Source organism: Mustela nivalis (genome assembly GCF_964662115.1).
Source record: "Mustela nivalis genome assembly, chromosome: 7".
Classification (NCBI taxonomy): Eukaryota; Metazoa; Chordata; class Mammalia; order Carnivora; family Mustelidae; genus Mustela; species Mustela nivalis.
In genome coordinates, this window is record NC_139026.1 from 126,692,627 (window position 1) to 126,719,139 (window position 26,513).

The 26,513-nt window shown below is 38.8% G+C and overlaps 1 protein-coding gene across 2 annotated transcripts in view; it reads left to right on the forward strand.

The window, feature by feature from the left end:
* TMEM236 (transmembrane protein 236) overlaps nt 1–20,649 on the forward strand; it is a 42,619-nt gene extending 21,970 nt beyond the window's left edge. For both annotated transcript variants that reach the window (XM_082742040.1, XM_082742041.1), the window contains 2 exons: nt 1,579–1,720; nt 18,097–20,649. In XM_082742040.1, the coding sequence (XP_082598166.1) occupies nt 1,579–1,720; nt 18,097–18,674 (720 nt within the window). In that variant the 3' untranslated portion in view covers nt 18,675–20,649. The remainder of the gene's footprint in view (nt 1–1,578; nt 1,721–18,096) is intronic.
* The last annotated feature ends 5,864 nt before the right edge of the window (nt 20,650–26,513 follow it).

The window sequence follows — 26,513 nt, forward strand, 5'->3', positions numbered from 1 at the left end:
GAAACTAATTGTTGTATATGTTGTGCAGTAGGGAGTGCATTTCTCCCCCAATTAATGTCTAATGGACTGAGCACTATTTATAAAAATTTCAGTCTTTCCTTGTTTCTCTGCAGTGCTACTTTTACAAATCAAGTGTATATATGTACACGTCTATTTCAAGTCTTCTGTTTTGTCCACTGTCTGCTTTTATATACCTCTGTCCACACTACACTGATACAATTCTTCTAGGTTTATAATAGCTCTTTATACCCCAAAGAGTAAATCTTTATATCTTTTTCATCTAAATGTCTTGCCTTCTGTATTCCTATATGGATTTTAGTGTCTGCTTATCATTTTCTGCAAAGTCTTTGAATTTTGGTTGAGGTTGCTTTGGATGGTATCATTTTTAAAAATCTCATTTTCCCTTTATTGATATTTAGAAATAATTTGTCCACTTCGGGGAGATTTTCCCCATGTACAATTATGTAGTCTATGAATAAAGATATATATTTCTTTTCTTTCCAATACTTACTGTGTTTATTTCATTCTCTTGCCTCATTACACTGGCTAGGACTTCTAGTACAATGTTGAATAGGACTGGTTGTGGTGGCACCTTGGTCTTCTTCCTGATCTCAGAGGGAAAACTCTCAACATATCACCACTAATATGATGTTTGCCACAGTCTCGTGTGTGTGTATGTGTGTGTGTGTGTGTGTGTGTGTGTATCTTAATCAGATGAAAGAGGTGTCCCAAAACCTGGTTGGGTTTAACCTGGGCTCTCCCTTCTTAGAAGATCCTGAACTCCATCCAATATCTGTCCCCCTCATTCTTCGACTTAAGGACTCCCAAAGGCTCTGCTTAGCAGTAGAGGGGGAAGAAATTGCCCATCCCACTGTTACCAGGAGCCTGCTGTAGTATTTTCGCATGTGTTTACCAACCTCAATCTTGAACTGAAAGCTCTCCCACTGATAGGAATCTTTGTTACATCTTTACGAATTGTTCAAAAGCTTATGGGGTTGTTGAGAGACTATGGACTCCCAGAAACAAACAGAAGAGTTTTTAGAAGGGAGGGGAGTTGGGGATGGGTGAGCCTGGTGATGAGTATTAAGGGGGGCATGGATTGCATGAAGCACTGGGTGTTATATGCAAGCAATGAATCTTGGAACACGGCGTCAAAACTAATGATGTGGGGCGCCGGGGTGGCTCAGTTGGTTATGCAACTGCCCTTGGCTCAGGTCATGATCCTGGAGTCCTGGGATTGAGTCCCACATCGGGCTCCCTGCTCAGCAGGGAGTCTGCTTCTCCCTCTGACCTCTCCCCTCTCATGCTCTCTCTCTCAAATAAATAAGTAAAATCTTAAAAAACAACAACAAAAACAAAACAAAACAAAACAAAAAACTAATGATGTACTATATGGTGACTAACATAACACAATTAAAAAAAAAAGCTTACCGGGTTGAATACCTGAAAAGCTGGAAATTAAGCTTCTAAGATTTTAGTAAATGTCTTTATAATTTAGTGCTGCTTTCAGACTATTAAAAGAATTTTAAACAAAGAAAGCACAAAATATAATCCTTCTAAATGGTTTTCTGAAAACAGGTTCAAAAAAATAGTAGTGCTTCGACGAATAGCCTTCCTGAGAAGTTACCTGACCTGCCAGTTTCTCTGGTTCTGACTTCCTTGATTGTGGTTGATATTATTGAAAAACTCAGGATATATCCTCTTACAGGACGGCTAAAGAGTAAGTATACTTTTAAATATAAATGTTTTTAAAAGTTTGACAAATTGGGGCACCTGGGTGGCTCAGTAGATTAAGGCTCTGCCTTCAGCTCAGGTCAAGATCTCAGCGTCCTGGGATCGAGCCCTGCATCTGGCTCTCTGCTCAGCGGGGAGCCTGCTCCCCCCTCCCCCACCTACTTGTGATCACTCCCTCTCTGTCAAATAAATCAATAAATGAATAAATAAAATCTTTAAAAAAAATAGTTTGACAGATTGTTCACCTCTTTCTGTCCCTCTGTTATTTGCTGACATGTTTAATGATATTCTTTTTTACAGTTAACATTATAGTTAGAAGATCAGAAATGAAGATATCTAAATATAATTATTTTAAAACCTACTTTGATTGCTAGACAGTTTTTCCTCTTTGTATTTTGGTAGTACTGATAAATGAATAAACTTACCAAATATTTAGTACCAAAAGCTTTATAAATGTTTACTCTAGCAAGAAAATTTTCTAAGTAAATTGCTATAGATTTGTATTTTTTGGAAACTCTCTTAAAACCTTAAGTTTAGATAAATAAATAGTTCTGGATACCTTTGATACAGAAATTAATGGGACTGCTGCACTTATATCCTAGAGAATTATGTGTTTTTAATTGTGGATTGTCAAAAAGCTAAAGATCACACTAAGAAAACCAAGATACACCACAAATATTCCTCCAAAGGGATCAGTCAAAACTAAATTTAGGTTGGCCTTAAAAAAAAAAAAAAAAGATATTTTGCTAATTAAATATTGTGTTTGGCCTTAGATTTTCTTAACTTTCACTTAATTTCATGTCATAGTATTTATGTTTAATTTATAATAAGTGTATGCTATTGTTCTTGCATGGCTAAGATTTTATATTTGAGGTGGGTAGATTTTTGTCTAATCACTTCCTGGTGGGGTGGAGGGGTTAAATTGAGTGAGTCACTAGGAGACTGCTGAAGAGCAGTAGGGATGACTACTACAGCCAGGAAGGAAAAGACCAGAGAGTCATTTATGGACCATGAGCCACCACTCTTCCAGTTACTCTTACTCCTCCAATTGAAAAATGAAACTGAGCTGGGAGGCCACCAGGAAATCTGAGACTCTGAGCTTCATGTTTTGCACTCTGTCCTCAAGTGGGAGATGACGGTCATTATGTTTAACATAATGCAGGGGACAAAGTCCGTAAGATGGTAGCCAGTGGCCATCTTTTGAGGAAAGAGTATCCTTGAGTTACATCTGCCCTCCAGAGCCAGGTGTCTTTGTCTCAGACCAAGGAGATTCGGGAATTACCACGTCCTCTGCTACTTGCTTAGACTCTTTCTTGATGCAAACCTATTTTGAAGTTGGATTGTTTTTAATAACGCTGTACCTTCCATGTATGGGGACATTCTGTTTAATTTTTCTTTTATTTTTTATTTATTTTCAGCATAACAGTATTCATTATTTTTGCACCACACCCAGTGCTCCATGCAATCCATGCCCTCTATAATACCCACCACCTGGTTCCCCCAACCTCCCCCTCCCCTGCCCCTTCAAAACCCTCAGATTGTTTTTCAGAGTCCATAGTCTCTCATGGTTCACCTCCCCTTCCAATTTCCCCCAACTCCCTTCTCCTCTCTAACACCCCTTGTCCTCCATGATATTTGTTATGCTCCACAAATAAGTGAAACCATATGATAATTGACTCTCTCTGCTTGACTTACTTCACTCAGCATAATCTCTTTCAGTCCCGTCCATGTTGCTACAAAAGTTGGGTCTTCATCCTTTCTGATGGAGGCATAATACTCCATAGTGTATACGGACCACATCTTCTTTATCCATTTGTCCATTGAAGGGCATCTTGGTTCTTTCCACAGTTTGGCTTCATCAGATCTATCTGTTTAAGTTTTTAGTGAAAGTTCTCTTTCTAAAAAATGTACATGTATGTTTTGGGGAATGAGTTATCAGCATCTTATATTTTAAGTGATGAGTTGGATTATCAAAGGGGAATTTTCCCCATATCCAGCAATGACAATGATACTGAGAATTGAAATAAGAAAAGCCCAAAGAAGTCAGTCTTGGAGACAAGACTGGAGAATGTCTTGTACAACTGCACAAAAACCTTCTTCTTGAGCTTTTCCCTGCCCAAACTTGGGAAGGTTAATCTCTGGTTTAATAGCTCTACCGTTTAATGAAGTCATGCTTTAAAAAAACTAGCATTCACTCAAAATACCTTTGCAAATATTAATATATGTTAATTTAATTTTTTGCAAGATTTTGAACATGCATACTAATAAAATGGATTATGTGAATTCTGAATTTATGGTGTATTCTCATTCTCTGGAATTTAATACATAAATTCATAAACTTGTAGGTTGTAATGCAGAAATTTGAACATAAGCCAGTATGCTAAAAATATGCTGTCATTGCATGTGGTAATTCAGAATCCAAGAGGTAGAGAAGGAGTGGGTGATAAAGAAGCTTAAGAAATATTTGGCTTCCTTTAGAAAATGTTGAGAAATGGAATATATTCTGTTCTGTGCTCTATCCAGAGTTTGAAATGCCTGCCCATCTATCAGCTTGTAGCAGTTATGACCTTATATTTGATGCAACTAAGGTAATCTATAGTGCTTGATTTCTGGACACTTTCGTGCCATTTCAACCATCTCAATTCTAAGCTAGCAAAGCTTGATCCTTGTGTAGCTTTTCCTCTTCTATAATTTTAAATAAAATTTCTTCTATATAAAAAATACACTTATGCTTAAAGCAGTCTTCACTGGACCAGGGAATCCTTTCTGCTAACTTTCCATTACTCGCTGAAATATCTCAACCTCACGTGGTCACCATGTCCTAACAGCCAAACACATCATCTCACATATCCTGAGCCTCACACAGGAATATTTTCTGACACACATAGCTCCGAGACACAGGCATCTCTCAGATGTATGTCATACCTAATAATGTCATGTCTCCATCATGAGAACAAGTAATAATAGGAGCACAATATATAGACTAAATGTCCCCAGCTCTTACAGTATGTGGGTATAGGTGAGCACATTTTGATATTTCTGTTTGAATTTTGCTAGCTCAGTCCCAACCAGTGAATGATGGGACCCCCATCCCTCTCCCTCTTCCATCTTGTTCCCTCTCTCGTCTTTTAAGTCAGACCCAACTTGAGTCTTCTGTGATCTCATTTCTTGGTCCAGACTGCCAAATATTCCATGGCTCCAGCTTTTTTATTTTTTCAGTCATTGTTCTCACGCACAAAAAAACCTGGAATGCTCTTTTCCCACCACTCTTGATTGACTCTGCTCGAAATGCTTGTATTATACTGTTGTTACTTGCCTCTGGGATATTGTTTGATGTTCTGCTAGTGCTTTAGACTGACTGCCTTTCTTCTGACAGTTGGAATACTGACTTCACTGCACCGAGATCTACTTGTTTAGAGAGGTCCCAAGCAGAGCAATAGATTTTCATTTGGGAACACAAGCTTTTTTGGCCCAGAATGTCTATGTACCAACAGATTGGCTGGGATTCAACAAGTTCAAGTGATGGCCATTCCACTCCACTGGAAATCACCATTTCTCCTCCTATCACTAGATCTTGTTGTTGATTCTGATAGAGCCAGACTCCTTCTCTTGAGATAGTACCCCCTCTCCCCACCATCAAGGGATCTCAGAGTTTCTCCTTACATTAGTTGTACTTATATTGTCTGAACCCCAAATCATGGCCACCATTAGATTCCTCCTGCCCCATGTAGATTTCTTAAACTCCATAAAAACCAGTGAGGCAACCAGACCCGCAAAGAAGTCCATGGTTAGGAGGCAAATTTCCAGTTCTACCTACAAGGACTCACTTAAATACCTTAAGCCTAGCTCAGGTACCACGTTGCAAGTGATATAATAGAGTATGATAGTTAAAGTACTGTGGGGTGACACATGAAGTAATACTTTGTTTAATCTAGGGTGCTGGAGGTCAAAAAAATCCAAATGGAATATATGGGATTTGTAGGAGTTTAGGCAGGTATGGTGAAGCAAGCTTTCTACATCGAAGGAAGACTGGGCCTCAAGAAATCCGAGTATACATGTAATTAATGGGCAAAAGTAACCATTTGGATTTCATACTATGAGTGGAAAAACCTATTGCTGGAATGGAAGTTGCCTTCTTAAAACCAGCTTTTGTTTGTTTCTCAACTAGTGAATGGGGAAACCTACCAAGTTGCTTTGTAGGGAGGGGTAGAGGCAGAAGGGGGAGGCTTAACTGGCATTACTGGTTGCTGTAATTCCTACTTGAACCAAATCAATACAACATTTGCTGTTTAGGAGTTGGTATTTTATGTAAGATTTCATTTGGGGAGAAAAAAACCCAGATTCTTCTGCTGTCTGGAAACTAACCCAGTTTCCAGAATCACAGTTTTAGAATCACAGCCTGTTGCTTTCTCTAAGGCAGTAGCATAACTCGAGTGTCCAATTCTGTACCTCTCCAGCCCATGGCTTCCTGGAATCATGACCCTTCACCACCAAAGGACAAAGTGTATTCTCATCTGAGCTGTTGCTCTGGGTTGTGATACAACACAGTACAACACAACAACACAACACAACACAACACAACACAACACAACACAACACACTAAAATGCCCTACAATACCAGGCTCATCCCGGTAGAGCACACGCAGGTTTTGAGAAATGTAAACACATATAAAATCAAATACATTTTTTAACATTCCATTTTGAACTGTTTGACTTCTAATGTGCTGCTTTCCCAAAATCATACTCATTCATTTAAAAAGATGGTCAAATAAACATAAGCAGAAAAGAAGAAAGTGGAGATCAACCACGATCCTGTAGACTAGAGATTTAGAACTGATAACATCTTCGTGAATATGCTTCACTTAAGGAAACTTATTTTCTATCATTTTTTTACTGAGCAGAATGTGGTGGATATCATCCTTATTATTATATCTCCTTCAGTACATGGTTTTTATCGGTTGAATAATATATCCCATTATTAACAAACCCTGACTTATTTAACCATGGTTCATTAACTAACCTCTGTTGTTGGACAACTAGATTCTTTTCCAGTTTTTCACTATGAAAAACACTATTGTTAGGACTCTTGTTCGGAAGTAAAAAGGGTTGCAGAAAAAAGGAGAAGGATGTGGTGAGAAAGAGCAGGGTGATGTGGTTTGAGTTGAGCAGGGGAGGCAAGCCTTGCTTGGAGCACCCATGCGTGGATGGCCGAGGTGGATGGTGTCTGAGAGACCCTGCGCTGTGTAGGACAGTTAGCAGCCACTTGTAGGTCACTGGCCAAGCAGTGGCTGGGGACAGAGAGAGTTAACTGCCCCGGGATGACAGCCGAGTGATACCAGGAGGATGACCACAAAGTGTCCTCGGAAGACCCTGAGCATCTGCACATGCCCAGACTCCTTGGCAACGGCACTTGCCAGAAGAAATGGGACTATTATGGGCTGGCTGCCCATGCAGACAAATAGAGAGGGGGTCATTCATAGGGGATTGGACAAACGGGGTGGCAAGATGGTCGGGCTGCATTAGGGATATCTGCACAGTCAGAGACGGCTTGCTAGAGGTGAGGTCAACGGGCTATTTGAGTGGAAAACATCTGAGCTCTGAAGAGGAGGTGGTTTCCACTGTCGCCTCGGTGAGAGGTGCCAGGTATGACATCGGCAGTGTAAGGTTTTCAAATAAATCTGCTCTCAGTGGCCCTAGTCCAGTTCCTACTGTGTAGTCTCTTGAAAATGCAGAGACTGGGGCCAAGAGCTGTAGGACCTCAGCAGCCTAGATAATTACTCCTTTATGTTAAATGACTAAACGTACAATTTCTTGCTCAAAGTATATGCAAGCTCTTATGGGTTTTGACAGATGTCAATCAATCAAATGGCCCCCCTCTAAAGAATGCCCTAATTTACCATCTAAACAGTAAGAAAACACCTGTTTCCCCTCAACCTTGTAACTTCGGATAATGTATTCCTTTTCATCTTTGCCAGTTTCATAGGCAAAAATAGTATGTTACTGTTTTAATAATTTGCTTAAGGTAGTAGTTGCATTGAGCATTTTTCCCATAGGTTTCTTGGCTATTTGTATTTTTAAAAAATCGTATCTTTCCGTCTTTGATCTGTTTTTCTGTCGATATGTCTATTCTTTTGTTGTTGTTTTTACTACTGATCCATGAGTTCTGTAAATAGTAAGGACATTAAACTTTGCCTGTCAGAAATATACATTTCAGAGTTATTTTATTTTATTTTAACTGTACTATAATGTTTTTGATATAGGGAATTTTTAATTTGGACATTATCTGTTCTACAGATATTTCCTTTCTGGACTCTATGATGTTATGCTTTAAAATCTTTTTTTTTTTTTCCACTCCAAGCTGATATAAATATTTACCAATTATCTTCTCAAAAATTTTGTACATTTAAATGTTTCATGAAGAGAAAAAGGTGGAATCTCTGTAAGGTAGAAACTCATTAATTTATAGGTAACCAATATCAGGAATGATAATCAGTATGTTTATTTACTTAATCTGGCAAAGCTTTTAGACCCTGTCTTTATTGTATTTCTTTCCATTTCTCCTGTTATGTCCAACATAAAAAAAAAAAAAAACTTAATAGAGTGCTTTAAAAATGTCAATGCCAGTCATAGCAAGCCCAAATAAACTGAATCAGGGTCCCTGAGGATGGGACTTGGGCATATTTAAATCTTTAAAAGCAAAACTTCATTGGATTCTGATTTGTATCCCCAATTAAGATCAGTGGTTTTTACTTTCTGACTGCATGTTCAGATCGCCTATGGGACTTGAGTTTTTTTTTTTTACTCCCAGACTGAGCCCGAGATCATTAAATCATAGTTTTGGTGAAGGATAGGTCCAGGCACAAGGAATTTTTAAAGCCCCCCAGGTGATTTACACTTGTAAATGTGATTCAAGTAGATGGGCAGAAAGCAAGCAGGGACCGTTTGTACCTGTTAACCTCCCATTGCCTTTGTGAAATAGGAAACAAGGTTACCTGCAGAGAGCACTAGGGACGGATGGGAGAGAGAGAATCTGTAACAGGTTGGGTAAGGTTTGGAATAGTTGCTGAGGGTCAAGGACAAGGAAATGGATGGATGAGAGAGGCATAATGTTCAGCAAAGGATAGAAACCAGGAATTTGTCTTGGGAGCAATCAAGATTATGAGAGCTTTCTTCAATGATACTGAGGAGTCTGGGCATTGATTGTAGAAAAGATAGAACTGCAGGACTGATCCAGGTTTAGGGGTTCGCAGAACAGGAATGGAAGACAGAAAAGGATCTGTTGCTTTAATGGTTATTTCTTCTTGTTGAATTATACAGTTTCTTAAATGCATGACAATGATGAGTTTTATTGAACTTGTACACTATCTCCAGTGAATCATGGACCACCATGTTCATGGACCATCATGAACCAGAGGCGTCTTTTCAGAACACACACATGTGAGCATTCCTACTGATCAGTACACTAGGGGAAGGTTGTTGGGGTCTCAGCATATACAGTTAACTTCTTTAGGTTAAATGCCTAGACTAGCAATTTCTGGCTTGAAATAAATGTAAGGTTTTAAGGCTTGGCATCTGCAATTTTTTAAAAGTTCCACGGACAATAAAAGTTCTGATACCGCCCTGGCTGAGAGCCCCTGGTGATAGGAAGTATTGGGAATTGTTATGCATCCCAGGTTAAAAGCTGAGAGCCCACATCCAAATTCCTGAAGCCATTTGCTTTCCCGATTTCCTTGAAATGGAATGCAGCACACTTTAACCAGATAGAGTGTAAGAGATGCCACAATAAAGGCGGGGGGGTGGGGTGGGGGTGGGATGGGGGTGGGGGGTGGGGAGAGGGACGCTGCTTTTGTCTGAATAAAATAAATGGCACTTTGAGTTCCCCTTTGTTTCTTTTTAAGAAAAAGCTTATTATACAATATGAGCCCAGCGTGTGAGCTGGGTTTCCATAATGTGTTTTGCAATGGGTTTAGAGAGTACGTATGAGGAACACTGTGTTCGGGGCTATGCCAAAAAGGGGGAGTATTTCCTTCACACCCTCCTTTTGCTGTTTAGAAGAAGGAAGTTTCAGAAAAGTACGGACGTTAGTTCCAGGATTTTTCCCTCCTCTCAAGAAATAAGTAGCTATTTACCAGAGTGGGATGAGAGAAGGATAGAATTTCTGATTTATACCGTCTAATGAAGTACCAGCTGTCAGGATTAGGTCAGCGTGTTTCGGGCCAGGAACTATATTGTGGCGATCCCCAGGCCAAAAGACAGAGGACATAAGGGTGCTATTGAATTGTGACCTTTGATTAGGACAACGTCACATGATTATAACAATTCGGTATTCAATTGTTGCTTTCTTCCTACATGGGGAAAATTATGAACAATTTCAGTATCTAAAGTGCGATTCTTGAGGGTTGCAGGATATTTTCAAAGTAAATATTTTAGGGAGACTGACGGAAATAAGGGAACATGAAGAACTCAGCCTGCATTACTTTGTTACAATACTGAGCCTTGTTCTTCCTATCATTATTAGTCAGCAAAGAGTATGGCCCCAGATTGAAAGTAAAGGCATAGTTCCTTGATTTTGGATATATAGATTTCCCTGGGGTGCCCTGGGGGTAGGTCTTTTTTTTTGGGTTGGGTGTCATCTTCAGCTCGGGTCATGACCCCAGGGTTCCGGGATGGAGCCCCATGTGGGCTCTCTGCTCAGCAGGGAGCCTGATTCTCCCTCTCTCTCTCTGCCTCCCCCAGCTTGTGGGCTCTCTCTGTCAAATAAATAAATAAAATGGTAATAAATAAATAAATAAATAAATCTCGATTTTCTTGTCTTAGAGTGAAGAGAACAAAGTAGGTTGAGCTGATGGTCTACATAATGTATGGACGTTCTGGGTCATTCCATGTTAAACATGGTGGGTCCTTTGTATGGAGCACCATTTTGTTGTCATTTCAGAACCCCAAGTCCCTCTATTTCTGAATGGGGAGGGGAATGTTTAGTCCGTTTCCTATGAACTCACAAACACTGTCTTCTTGGAATCACCCATGGACATTTTTGTTCCCTGACTGGTGACTCCCGATGCCTCCAGGGGGAAGCCTTGGCAATGTCTTGAATCAGGCTGCTGCTGTAGGAGTCATCTCTTTGTCCCAGTCCTGCTGGGCAGTGCCGGGGACACTTTGCACTGGCTGGCATCCTGGGCCCAAATCCATGTGTGACATCCTCTCCCACCGTTGAGTACCCGGGCCCTGCTGCCAGGACCTCCTAATGTCCCCCAGGGCTGTGCTTGTTGGCTTTATCAGTTGCCTGGTCTCTCTTATAGAGCTCTCTCTAGGACCTGGGGCAGGGGGCAGTTTTAGTGGCTGACCCTGTGCAGGACTCCAGAGACCTTCTTGCTGGTGAATGGAGGGTGGAGGGGGGTGCGTTGTTATTCCGCGTGGTTTGGGAGCTTTGACCTACTTGCCTTTGTGCACATTTCCCCCGCAAGACGCCCATTGCTTGCTTATGCGAACAGACCCCAGAACAGGAATGGCTCCCATCTTTCATACAGCAAATCTTTAGGGAGGATCTCTTGCATACCAGGAGCTCCGCTAGGTCCTAGGGGTATGGCAGTGAGTCAAAACGGGCGAAGTTCCCCCTTTTACGGAGCCCTCGGTTTAGTGGACATAATAGCACATCAGTGAACTGCACTAGCAAATGGGTATAATTAAAGCTGAGGCAAGTGCTTTGAAGGCTAAAAACAGGCTCATTTCCATTTGGACACAGGTGTCCATTTTTGTCACCCAGCTTGGGTTCCTGCTGGGATTCCAAGCTTTGGTCTATGTCCAAGCACTTACTAGTAGAGGCATTTCAAACCATTTCAGAGTTTGAAATTCTGTGTATTTGGAAATACACAGAAATAATTCTGTGTATTTGGAAAACTCTGTGTATTTAGAATTCTGTATATTTGGTATTCTGTGTATTTAACAAATTCTGTGTATTTGTTAAAAAGCATATGGCATACAATATGCTTTTTAACATTTTACTTTATTTGTTTTATTTAAATTAGTATTATATAATGGATAATTATTATATATCAATGCATATTATAGATTTATAATTGTTTATGTAATATACTTAGCATATTATAATGATTAATTATTACATTATTATATATAATATAGTATTTTGTCCGGGAAGATGGTCTTTAAACTAGCCAACCTTCAAGCTACAGAAGACAAAAGAATTTTCTGAATATTTTACCTTGCCTACAATCCAGAAATGATACATTTGTTTCTTTTCATGCTTGGGAGGGAACTGGGATTTGGGATGTACTGGGAAACAGTTCAATGCTTTTTCTAGAGAAAGTCCATGAGCTCTTCCAGAATTGCTCATGGGTTGAATATTTGCCTTGACTTCATTATTATTGTGAATTATAATTATTTGGTGAAAACTTGCACACCATTTTGAACACAGGCAGTGGTATGCTGGTCAGTCTCTCCAGAGGGTGCAGGGGAAAACTTTTTGGCCCCTGTCCATAAATGGGAGAGAGTGTAACTCTAACCAAAGTTTAACAAACTGTGATCACTTTTACTATTTACTGTGTTCTTCTATTTAGTGATTGTTGTGTTTGATATATTTAACACACATACGGCTGTTGCTCCCTGTCTCAGGCACGATTTTAAATGTTCTACACATACCAACTCGCTCAGTCCTCACAACTGCCCTGTGAGGTAGATGCTGCTTCCATCTTTTATTACTTGGCAAGAAGCTACTGGTCTTCCAGAGCTCAGATGTGCTGCTGAAAGGAAACAAACTCTCCACAGTCCAACTGAGTTTAGGAAGAAGATAGCGTCAAAGTAACCTTGTATATAAATGCCCTGCTGTGTCTTTTAATTTATTACGTTTTTTTCCTTAGTTTCCAAGATTATGACCAAAAGTGTTTTGTGTGCTTAATATACTTTCAAATATTTGTAATGATTAATACTTTTCTTTTTGTCTAGATTTTTTTTTCTCAGATTGTTATTTCTAGTTCATTAGCATTTTACGTTCTCTAGAACATTTTTTCTCTCAGGAAAAATAGATTTGGGAGTCTGTTAATCAAGGCTAGTCTTCTTTTTTTTCTGAATACTTGTTTGATCTCCTGGCTGCCGTGAATTGAGTCACAGTCTCATTTCACAACAGCTGTCTCAGTGGCCTTGAGAACCTCTCTGCTGATGATTCCACGTCCTCTCTGGTTCCTCTGCCTTCCTCTCTCCCTCTTCCATTGAGCTCAGAAGAAAAGTCCAAAGCCTTTACCATGTTGGACTCTGCCACGTATGATAGCGTGATCTAGGGGAAAAGGGTTTGAGGTTCAAGTTCTGGTCTCTCTACTTGCTAGCTGTGTGACCTTAGAAACAATTGTTGATCTTTCTGTGCCTCTGTTTATGCATCTTTCAGGTAGGAAAATAACGGCGTCTATGGTATAGAGCTATTCTCAGGATTAGGTGAATTAATGCAGAGAAACGGCTTGGGAGTGTTCCTGGTATGTATGGAGCACTTACTAGGTTTGGACTCCGCCCCTCTTCTTCCCCCTCTGCCTCTCCAGCTCCTTACAAAGCTTGCCCTCTTTCCATCACTGTGGCCGAAAGATCTTTACCCACACGCTCTTTCTACCACCTAGAAAGTTCCTTTCCCCATTCTTCACCTAATTCATTCCTACTTATTCTTCAGGTCACTGCTTAACCGTCACTTCTCAGATGAGCCTTCCTGACCTCCTGTCTCACTCAGACCTATATAAGAATTTCTCATCACAGCACTGACCTTCCTTTTAAAGCCCTGCCACATTTTATTCTTCTGTGTTTATTGATGTGATCCCAGGTGACAGCACGGTCAAGGTGGGAATGTGGCTTTCATTCTCGATGCCCAGCTGAAGCTTGGTCTGGCTCTCTACGATCTGTCTGTTCCCAAAGGAGACTCACTAGTGCATTTTTCCTATCGGCTCCATTCCTGTCTTGGTTTTTGGTGCCTGTCCTTGTGATTCTTTTTATTTATTTATTTATTTTAATTTTTTAAGTAATGAACTTATGTTTCATTGTTAGCTTTTCCCGTAAAATTTCAGAATTACACAGACATTCTGGATTTTAACTGGTCTTTAGTAATTCATACAATGTGTATCCTTCTCCGACTTCAGTGAGTATTTCATTCTGAATGGGAATAATTTCCTCATATTTCATGCATCAGCCTGTCATATTTCTTTTTTTTTTTAACTTTATTCTTTTCGGTGTTCCAAGATTCATTGTTTATATTTAAATAAAAATATTTTTAAAATATTTCTTTAAATATTTAAAAAATATTTCTTTCCTAGTCTCTTTCCAAGAGGAATGCATGCTCACTTCAGAAAATTCTCCCCTACTGGTTTGTTACGTTGTTCTTAGGTTTTCCCTGTAAGCTATCTAACACTTTGGGGAATAAGTTAGAGATGGAAAGACATCAATACAAAGAAATAATCAAGGGGCACCTGGGTGGCTCAGTTGGTTGAGTGACCAACTCCTGGTTTAGGCTTAGGTCATAATTTCAGGGTTGTAGGATTGAGTCCCCTGCTGGGTTCTACACTGGGTGCGGAGTCTTCTTGTCCCCACTACCTCTGCCCCTCCCGCCACTGATGCTCTCTCTCACTCTCTCTCAAATAAATAAATAATTAAAAAATCAAGTAAAATAGACGTGAGTCACTACTTAAACATTTGCCTGTGATTAAAATCACATATTCTTAAGTATTTAGTTCGCACAGTGAAGACAAAAGGTTGTTTTGGAGACTGGCATCAGATGTAGGGGACTACACAGAATGGCTGTTACCTTTACTTTTTGCAGGGATATGTTAACCTCTAGAGAAATGTGTAGACTTTTTTTTTTTTTAAGATTTTATTTATTTATTTGAGTGAGAGAAGAGAGAGCATGGGAAGAGGCAGGGTCAGAGGAAGAAGCAGACTCCCTGCCAAGCAGGGAGACTGATGCAGGGTCCGATCCCAGGACTCCAGGATCATGACCCAAGCCGAAGGCAGTCACTTAACCAACTGAGACACCCAGGCACCCTCGATTTCTTTCTTCATGCTTAAATCTTTTGTGAATTTTGCACAAATAAATACCCTTTTCCCCCCAATAGAACACTAATAACTACAACAAAAGAACAAAGTGGAAATTTGAAAAATAATGATTTGGAGGGGAACTGGTTATTGAATCAAATGGGATAGTATTGAGTACATGAAAGTTTACATTGCTTGGGGGTAAATTTGTGGGTCTATTCTAATGACCATACAGTTTCTTGGCATCTTCAGTACTACTTTGCCCTCTGGCAGGCAAGCAGAGCTCTCCAGCCAATAGTTCTAGTACTTCTCCCTTGGAAAGAAGAAACAGAGTCCCTGCAACCCCAAATCTAAGCTAGTTTCTATTGAGCTCTAGAGAGATATGAAGCTCCCAACCCCACTTTCACCAAATACCCATGGGTTGGGACTTTAGTATTTTATTAAAAATGAACTCTAGCTAAGAATTCATTATTCATCTTGTGGCTCTTATCCTCAGATATTAGGATTCTTACTGACTGTTTAAAAATGTTAATGTGTCATGTCTTTGCTTGCCACTTCCTGGCATTGAAACAGTGCTGAAATTGCGATCAGCCACCAAAGCCCACATTATACACTGCATTATTGATGTTGACAAAGGAATTTGGGTTTCCATACAAACAGTTTTAATTACAGAGACAGGTGAAGGAGAGTTCTCCAGGACATAACATCCTCTAAGAAACATAATTTCCATGTTGTTTTCCTTTCTTTTGTAAAACGAGAGATATAACTGATGCCAGTGTGCATCTGAGTTTAAAAAGAGATGATTTTATGAATATTAAAATAATAGTAATGGGTATATAACTTTCTTTCCTACCTGACTATTGTTTAGTAAATGATACTCATTCATGCTACTCTGTCATCTAAGGTTGGTAAAGAAGTTTCTAAAGGTCTTACCATTTTCTATAAATGATTCATATCAGAAGTACTATTTCATCAAGAATTTAGATTATCTTTTTATTTTAATGATTTATGCAATTTGCACTTAAAATTTTAAAAAAGGAAAACTGAGGTTTGTTCTTTAAACAGCTCCTATTTATAGCAATCATTCTATTAATCATTAATCATAATAATTTATTTATTTTAAAATGTTTTCATATCAGTTCAATATAGTTCAACAAATTTTTATTGACTTCGTGCCTCTAACCTTCAGAGCTATTCAGTACAATGACTTCTTTAGATTTTGTCTTATCATATTGCTTAATAGGTAATGATAAGCATGTTTGCTGAGTAAACTTTGCTAAGACCTAACAAATTCTTAGCAAAAAAAAAAAAAAAAGGTGCTTAACTAGATGAATGTTTGAGAAATAATGTGATCTACTATTCATGTATAGGAACCACACCATCAACATTGGTGGTTAAGTTTTTTTTTTTTTTTTAAGACTTTATTTATTTATTTAACAGAGAAGTCACAAGTAGGCAGAGAGGCAGGCAGAGGGGGAGGGGGAAGCAGGCTCTCCGCTGAGCAGAGAGCCTGATGAGGGGCTCCATCCTAGGACTCTGAGATCATGACCTGAGCCAAAGGCAGAGGCTTAACCCACACCCAGGTGCCCCTGGTGGTAAGTTTTGAGTTTTGAGGATCCCTTTGTAATTACCCAGCCTCAACACCCATGTCGCACAGAGAGGCACACGCATGGGTGCACCCACATGCTCACACACAGTGTGATGTTCATGAGAAAATTTCATCCTGATTCAGATGACTGTCGTGTTGATCAGGGATAGCCTTGTGGCCACAAACAAGTTGCTTTAGTCTAATCAGTTGTACTGACTAGTAAAAAATTCTGAGGATAGGACAGCTTAAAAAATCTCAGACTGTGCGGCACCTTTCACCAAGATTTTCTCATAGTCAAACAGATTCTGTCTTGGGACCAAACTCCAAGCTGGAGATCTGGGTTGTAGTGATCCCTGTGGACGTCTTATAAAAAATGACAGGATTGGACCATTGGACTTTTAGAGTCATTTGATTTTACGATATGTGCATGTTTTATAATTAGCACATGACGTATTGCCTCTAGACAGTAATAACAGCCATAAAGTTAAGTGATTGTCAATTGGGGTCAAACAAATCTGGGTGTAAATTCCAACTCTGCCCATTACTGTGTGTTTGGATTGGTGTGTCATTTCACCTCTTGGGCTGCAGTTTCTATATTTATAAAGTGGGACCATAATCCCCATCTGTCAACTTTTTCCCTGAGGATTAAATGAGATAATGTTTGGAAGTGCTTGGCTCTCTAACCAGTAATGGCTAGTACTGTGAAATGGTAACATGACTTGGGATCCATATATAGAAAAATAGGAAAAGAAGAAGAACTTTCTCTGCTTTTGGATTTTTAAAATTTAAGATTAAAAAAAATTTTTTTTTTAAGATTTTATTTATTTATTTGACAGAGATCACAAGTAGGCAGAGAGACAGGCAGAGAGAGAGGAGGAAGCAGGCTTCCTGCTGAGCAGAGAGCCCGATGTGGGGCTCGATCCCAGGACCCTGGGATCATGACCTGAGCCGAAGGCAGAGGGTTTTTTTTTTTTTTTTTTTCCCATTTGGCTTTTTATTTTTACTTTTTTTTTTTTTTCATATATTTTTATCCCCAGGGGTATAGGTCTGTGAATCACCATATTTACACACTTCACAGCACTCACCAAAGCACATACCCTCCCCAATGTCCATAATCCCACCCCCTTCTCCCAAACCCCCTCCCCCCAGCAACCCTCAGTTTGTTTTGTGAGATTAAGAGTCACTTATGGTTTGTCTTTCTCCCAATCCCATTTTCTTTCATTTATTCTTCTCGTACCCACTTAAGCCCCCATGTTGCATCACCACTTCCTCATATCAGGGAGATCATATGATAGTTGTCTTTCTCCTCTTGGCTTATTTCGCTAAGCATGATACACCTGGGAACGAAGGCAGAGGTTTTAACCCACTGAGCCACCAAGGTGCCCCAAGATTTTTAAAATTTTTTTAATTTAAGATTTTATTTGTTTATCTGACAGAGAGAGAGATCACAAGTAAGCAGAGAGGCATGCAGAGGGGGGAGGAAAGCAGGCTTCCTGCTGAGCAGAGAGCCCCACTCGGGGCTAATACCCATGACCTGAGCTAAAGTCAGGAGCTTAACCCACTGAACCACCCAGGTGCCCCCCTCTTTTTGTCATTATGCTTCCCCTTGAAGTTCCATGTGTGAAACAGACATCAAATAAGAGAACACACAATTTTATCTTTAAATTTTAACACTTAAATTTACAAAAAATTGAAATGAAATTTTAATGTACATAACGTTTCAACAAGTTTTAAAATTCAAATCTATTTGTTGCAGGTGATGACCATAGGTACATCCATACTTTGCAGCAAATAAAAACTGTGACCGACCAAGTGAAGCAAAATGAAGAAAGCACTTCCCCTCCGCAGCCAGCCAGGAGGACAGAGGTGTCACTGCCACCGTCAGCGAGGACACAGAACCCCTCTCCAGTTCTGGAGAGACCCCAAGAGCCCTCCTTTCACTCAGGAATCCTGGGAGCAATGTCCCGGCAGGATGATCGTGCCCAGATCTTCCTGTGGAGCTTTCTGCTGTGGTCTGACACCATAGAAATGGTGCGCGTGGCTGGCCACGCCGATGTGTACAAGTCAGGCTGGCTATACCCAGTCTACATATTTAGTTTTATTTCTCTCCTTCGAATTATATTAACTCCTCAGAACCCTCTTCTGAATTCCCTGGGCATCCTTCTCCAGGATTTACCCTTTATTTTTGTTAGACTTAGCTTGGTCATTGCCCTGGGAACTATCACACCCATATTGGGCCTTTGTAAAAACATCCTAGTGACTGTCTCTTATGTGTACTTCAATTACTTAACCAAATTCAGGGCTTTCTCTACCTTCGAAACATCTTCATTTTAAAGAGAACATGTAATATTGTCAAACCTCTTCATTATGCGTGTGTACACACTTGTCATTTTTTTTTCCCCCTGGGGCAAAAGTTTTTGTACTATATAAAGAAATGAGGAATACATTGTAGAGAATATACTTTTTTTTTTTTTAAGAACTGTAGCATATCACTTTTTCAAAAATGTATTCAAATGATGTTAAATCTCAGCAAAGTTTTATTCTTATGCTAACTCTCCTGGGTCTCTAGAAAATGTTAGTCATGTTAGTCCGTTATGTATACCACACTTTTTCTCAGAACACTCTCAATGAAAGCCTTAAAAAAATTAGAACATGTTTTTCCACTAAGTTAATTTCAACCATGCATTTGTGGAAAACAATATGTAAAATTTTAAGATTACCTCAGATTATAATTTTTCGTCAAGTAGTATTAGGTTCAAAATGAGCAAATACACAGATGAAAGTTGTTCTGACTATTGATTCGTCAGGCATTTGACCATCCCCCCCTGAGTTTTTGTAGATCCTAATTAGAGCACTCTGTTAAGACTTTATGGATTTGCTTTTCTGAGTTCCCCGTCGATGTTTAAATCCTTAATCTACCTCCTCTGTCAATCCAACAGGAACTTGTAATACTTATAACTCTTAAAAATGAGAATTGAAATAATCTCTTTCAAATTATGCTATGATAATCTTTTTTAATTAAGGAAAACTTCTGGGAAGTAGTTGATTTGTAATGTTCTTAAATATGAAAATATTTTATATACACTTATATTGGGATTTATAGTGTGAACAGTGCTCAAACTCTAAGGTATTACTTATTTGAGTTTAGAATGCATTTTGTGTCTCATATTTGAATATGGATGTACCTGATATATTGGGAAGTCACAATGCTTAATACAAATAGTAAAGTCATGTATGTGTAGTAGGAAGATTATTGAGTAACTAATTTAATATTTTATTTCAAGAGTATACACGTTTATAATGTTCAAGTCTATTTTTTTTGTTTCAGTACTTTTCAGTATTTTGTTTAATTAAAAATTTTTTAAGTTGAAGAATAGTTGACATACAGTATTAATTTTAGGTGTGTAATAGTAATTTGATATTTACATACATTACAAAATGATCACTATTATGAGTCTAGGTACCATCTGTCACCATACATAGCGTTTAGAATATTATTGACTACCTTCCCTTTGCTGTGTTTTATATCCCCATGACTTATTTATTTTATAACTTGAAATTTGTATCTTTAATCCCCTTCACCTGTTTCATCCATCCACCCACACCCTTCCTCTCTGGCAATTACCAGTTTGTTCTCTGTGTCTAAGTCTATTTGTTTTGTTTGTTTATTGTTGTGTTATTTAGATTCCACATATAAATGAAATCATATAGTATTTGTCCTTCTCTGTCTGACTTATTTCACTTCGTGTAATACCATCAAGAACCATCCATGTTGTGGTAGATGGTGAGATTTCATTTTTTATGGCTGAATAATATTCCACAGTAATATATATCGCTTTTTAAAATTTATTCATATGTTGATGGACACTTAGGCTGCTTCTGTATCTTGGTTACAGTGCTACAATGAACCCAAGGGTGCACATATCTTTTGGAGTCAATGTTTCCATTTTCTTCTGATAAATACCCAGAGGTGGAATCACTGGGTTGTATGGTAGTTCTATTTTTAATATTTTGAGATCCCTCCACACTGTTTTCCATAATGGCTGTACAATATTACATACATTCCCACCAACAGATGTAGGTTCCCATTTCTCTACATTCTTACCCATGCTTATTATTTCTTTTCTTTTGAATTCTAGCCATTCTTATTGGTGAGGTGATATCGTAGTTTTGATTTGCATTTCCCTGTTGGTTAGTGATGTTGAGCATCTTTTTGTGGTCTGTTGGCCATCTGTATGTCTTCTTTGGAAGATGCCTCTTCATCCCCCTCCTTTGCCCATTTTTTAATTAAATTGTTGTTGTTGTTGTATGGTGTTGAGTTGTATTAGTTCTTATTCTGGATATTAATCTCTTATCAGATACATCATTGGCTAATATATTCTTCCATTCAGTAACTTGCCTTTTCATTTTGTTGATGGCTCTTTACAAAAGCTTTTTCATTTGATGTGGTCCTATTTGTTTAGTTTTACTTCTGATGCCCTTGCCTGGGGAGACAGGTCCAAAAAAAATAGTGCTAAGACTTATGTCCAAGATTTTACTGCCTCTGTTTTCTTTTAGGAATTTTACAGTTTGGGGTCTTAAATTTATGTCCTTAACTCATTTTGACATTATTTTTGTGTATGGTTGAAAAAGTGGTCAAGTTTCATTCTTTTCCATGTAGCTGTCCAGTTTTCCCAACATTATTTATTGAAGAGCATGTCTTTTTTCTCATAATATATTCTTGCCTCTTTTGCCATAGGTTAATTGACCATATAGTTAGGGTTTTTTTTCCTGGGCTCTCTGTTTTATTCTGTTGATTTGTGTGTCCATTTTTTGTGAGTGCATTTATGTGTGTGTGTGTGTGTACCATGCTGTTTTGATTATTAAAGCTTTGTAGTACACTTTAAAGTCAAGGAGCATGATGGCCTCCAACTTTGTTCTTTTTCAAGACTGCTTTGGTTATTCAGGGACTTTTTTTTTGCTTCCATACAAATTTTAGGACTATTTGTTCTATTTCTGTGAAAAATGCCATTGGTATTTTGATAGGATCACATTGATTCTATAGATTTCCTTGGGTAGTATGGATACCTTAATAATATTACTTCTTCCAATTCATAACCAAGGTCTAGCTTTCTATTTGTTTGTGTCCTCCTCAATTACTTTCATCAACATCTCAAACAGTTTTCAGAGTACAATTCTTCCACTTCCTTGATTAAATAGGCATTTTATGCCTTTTTGGAGCCCGGCTAACACCTTCAGAATTGTCATTTTGAACTCTGGATCTGACATATTACCAATGTCCCTATTGATTAGGTTCCTGGCCTTCAGTAATGCCTCTTGTTCTTGTTTTTGTGGTGAGTTTTTCTGCCTTGTCATTTTATTCAGATAAGAATATATGAAGGAGTGAGTAAAATACTAAAAAAGGGTGGCAAAGCCCCCAGTAAAATGTGCTTTAACCAAATCAGAGGAGACCCTAAATCATGGGGGGAAAAGGAGGGTAAAAAGAAGTTCAGGAAAAAAAAGAGAAAAAAAATATATATATATTAGACTGGTGAATAAAACAGGTTCACCCACTTACTTTTGGGAGTATTTTGGTCTCTTAGAAGAAACTACCTCCCCAAATTTTAAAGAATGAAAATCATATATGAGGGTAAACATGAAGAAGGGATGGAATATGACTATATAGATGAAAAAGATTTTTTTTTTAATTTCTAAAAAAGGAGTTGATAAGATAAGTTGGTTGGGAGAATAAAGAAAAAGAAAGTGGAGAGAATTTGCTCAGGCTGGAGACTAGAACAAAGCCTTGTGGTAGATTTAGTGTATATTTTGATCTATCAGAAGAAGTTGTATCCCAAAATTTTTTTAGAAGAAAATAAAACCCTATGTGTATACAAAAAATAAAGTTAGATACAAGGAAGAATAAGATGTGAGTATAATAATGAAAGTTCAAAAAAGATTTTTTGGAAAGGTATTGTTATGATAAACTAGTTTAAAAACGTTAAAAGAGGAAAGGGTAAAATTTAAAGAAAACTTAGCAGAAGAAAAAAATAAAATAAAAAAAAATTAATTAACTTTGCAAGACTAAAGAATCATGGGGAGAAAGCCATGAATTCCATGCTTTGCTTTCTCCTTCTCTGGAATTAACGCTGTTCTCCTTGGTAGGTGAACTTGGTCCTGGCTGGATTTCTTGTTGATCTTCTGGGGGAGGGGCCTGGTGTAGTAATTCTCAAGTGTCTTTGCCCCAGGCGGAATTGCACCGCCCTTACCAGGGGCCAGGTTGAGTAATCCGCTTGGGTTTGCTTCCGGGAGCTTTTGTTCCCTGAGCGCTTTCCGTAGAGTTCCGGAGGACGGGAATACAAATGGTGGCCTCCCAGTCTCCGGGCTGAAGGACTCCAGAGCTCAGGGGCCGCACTCCTCAGTGCGCCCTCAGAGACAAGCACTCAATCACTCCTGTCTCCCTGGCCTCTGGCTGCGCTCCGAGCTCACCCGGCCTGTGCCCAAGCATCTCTGTCTCTGGCACACAGCCTAGCCTGGAGTCTTGGAACCCCCGCAGATCCGTGAGCTCTTCCAGGGGAGTCTCCTGGGGTCTCGTGGGACCTCTGAGAAGGACAGAGGCACAGAGCAGTGACCTGTGCCACGGATCATGATAAGGTAACCCCGAGTTGGGAGCTCACTCCTCAGCTCCGTCTCTGTAGCCAGCTTCCCGGCTCTAATACCTGCAAACTCTGCGACACTCAGACACCCCCGATTCTTCTGTGACCCCGCGGGACTTGAGGCCATGCTGTCTCCACGTGAGCTTTACCCCTGTTTAGCCTCTGGAGAGATGTCTCCCTCAGTGGAGCAGACTTTTAAAAGTTCTGATTTTGTGCTCCGTTGTTCCACTGCTTGCTGGGAGCTGCCCCCCCCCCCCCAGGTGTATCTTCCCATCTCTTTGGATTCACTTCTCTCTGGTCCTATCTTTCAAAAAGTGGTTGATTTTCTGTTTCTAGAATTGCTGTTCTTCTTCTCTTTGATCTTCTGTTGGATTTGTAGGTGTTTGGAATGGTTTGATAAGCTATCTAGTTTATCTCCTGCTACCTGATGTTGTCTCAGCTTGCAACTTCTCTGCCATCCCGACTCCTCCCCTAAATAGGCATTTTAAAAAGACTTCTTTGTCTATTCGGATGCCTTTTATTTCTTCTTGTTGTCTGATTGCTGAGGCGAGGACTTCTAGTACTATGTTGAATAGCAGTGATGATAGCGGACAGCCATGCTATGTTCCTGACCTTAGGGAAAAAGCTCTCAGTTTTTCCCCATTGAGAATTTTATTTGCTGTAGGTTTTTCATAGATGGCTTTGATGATGTTGAAGTATGTATCCTCTATCCCTGCACTTTGAAGAATTTTGATCAAGAAAGGTTGCTGTACTTTGTCAAATGCTTTTTCAGAATCTTTTGAGAGTATCATATGGTTCTTATTCTTTCTTTTATTAATGGGTGTTTCACACTGATTGATTTGTGGATATTGAACCAAACTTGCAGCCCAGGAATGAATCCCACTTGGTCATAGGGAATAATCCTTTTAATGTACTTTGGATCCTATTGGCTAGTATTTTGATGAGAATTTTTGCATCCATGTTTATCAAGGATATTGGTCTGTAATTCTCCTTTTTGATGTGGTCTTCATCTGCTTTTGGGATCAAGGTAATGCTGGTATCATAAAATGAGTTTGGAAGTTTTCCTTCCTTTTCTATTTTTTGGAACAGTTTCAGGGGAATAGGTATAAATTCTTCTTTAAATGTTTGGTAGAATTCCCCTGGGAAGCCATCAGGCCCTGGGCTCTTGTTTGTTGGGAGATTTTTGATGACTGCCCAGTCTCCTTATTGGTTAAGGGTCTATTCAGGTTTTCTATTTTTTTTCTAGTTCAATTTTGGTAGTTTATATGTCTCTAGAAATGCATCCATTTCTTCCAGATTGTCACATTTGCTTGCATATAGTTTCTCATAATAAGTTCTTATAATTGTTTGTGTTTCTTTGGTGTTGGTTGTTATCTCTTCTCTTTCATTCATGATTTTATTTGGGTCCTTTCTCTTTTCTTTTTGAGAAGTCTGACCAGGGGTTTTATCAATCTTACTAATTCTTTCAAAGAACCAGCTCCTAGTTTCACTGATTTGTTCTATTGTTCTTTTTATTTCTATTTTATTGATTTCTGCTCTGATCTTTATTATTTCTCTTCTCCTACTGGGTTTAGGTTTTCTTTGTTGTTCTTTCTCCAGCTCCTTTAGGTGTAGGGTTAGGTTGTAGACTTGAGACCTTTTTTGTTTCTTGAGAAAGGCTTGTATTGCTATACACTTTCCTCTCAGGACTGCCTTTGCTGTGTCCCAAAGATTTTGAACAGTTGTGTTTTCATTTTCATTTGTTTCTATGAATTTTTAAAATTTTTCTTTAATTTCCTGGTTGACCCATTCATTCTTTAGTAGGATGCTCTTTAGTCTCCATGTATCTGAGTTCTTTCCAACTTTCTTTTTGTGGTTGAGTTTAGTTTCAGAGCACTGTGATCTGAAAATATGCAGGGAACGATCCCAATCTTTTGGTACTTGTTGAAACCTGATTTGAGACCCAGGATGTGATCTATTCTGGAGAATGTTCCATGTGCACTAGAGAAGAATGTGTTTTTTGTTGTTATGTTCTGAATATATCTGTGATGTCCATCTGGCCCAGTGTGTCATTTAAAGCCTTTATTGCCTTGTTGATCTTTTGTTTAGATGATCTGTCCATTTCAGTGAGGAGGGTGGGTGTTAAAGCCCCCTACTATTATTGTATTATTGCCAATGTGTTTCTTTGGTTTCGTTATTGGTTGGTTTATATAATTGTCTGCTCCCATGTTGGGGGCATAGATGTTTAAAATTGTTTCATCTTGTTGGACAGACCCTTTAAGTATGCTATAGTGTCCCTCCTCATCTCTTATAGTCTTTGGCTTAAAGTCTAATTTATCTGATATAAGGATTGCCACCCAAGCTTTCTTTTGATGTCCATTAGCATGGTAAATTGTTTTCCATCCCCTCACTATAAATCTGGAGGTGTCTTTGGATCTAAAATGAGTTTCTTGCAGACAGCATATTGATGGGTCCTGGGTTTTTTTTTTTTTTTTTTTTTATCCATTCTGATACCCTGTGTCTTTTGATTGGGCATTTGGCCCATTTACATTCAGGGTAACTATTGAAAGATATGAATTTAGTGCCATTTTATTGCCTGTAATGTGACTGTTACTCTATATTGTCTCTTCCTTTGTGGTCTGTAACTTTTAGGCTCTCTCTTTGCTTAGAGGACCCCTTTCAATATTTCCTGTAGGTCTGGTTTGGCGTTTGCGAATTCTTTATTTTTTGTTTGTCCTGGGAGCTTTTTATCTGTGCTTCTATTTTCAATGACAGCCTAGCTACATATAGTATTCTTGGCTGCATATTTTCCTCATTTAATGCTCTGAATATATCATGCCAGTCCTTTCTGACCTGCCAGGTCTCTGTGAATAGGTCTGCTGTCAATCTATATTTCTACTGTTCTGTGTTACAGACCTCTTGTTCTGAGCTACTTTCAGGATTTTCTCATTGTCACTGAGACTTGTAAGTTTTACTAATAGATGAGTTGTTGACTTATTTTTACTGATTTTGAGGGGAGTTCTCTATGCCTCCCGTATTTTGATGCTTGTTCCCTTTGCTATATTAGGGAAATTCTATAGTATAATTTGCTCCAATATACCTTCTGGCCCTCTTTCTTTCTTCTTCTTCTGGGATCCCCATTATTCTAATATTGTTTTGTCTTATGGTATCGCTTATCTCTCAAATTTTCCCCTTGTGATCAGTAGTTTTTAACTCTCTTTTGCTCAGCCTCTTTATTCTCCATCATTTGGTCTTCTATATCACTAATTTTCTCTTCTGCCTCATTTATCCTAGCAGTAAGAGCCTCCATTTTTTATTGTACCTCCTTAATAGATTTTTAAATTTCAACTTAGTTAGATTTTAATTCCTTTATTTCTCCAGAAAGGGATTTTATTTTTCCAGAAAGTGATTCTCTAGTATCTTACTTTTTTTTTTTTTTTTAAGCTCAGCTAGCACCTTGATAATCATCATTCTGAGCTCTGGTTCTGACATCTTATTAATGTCCTTATTGATTAGGTCCCTAGCCATCAGTACTGCCTCTTGTTCTTTCTTTTGAGGTGGG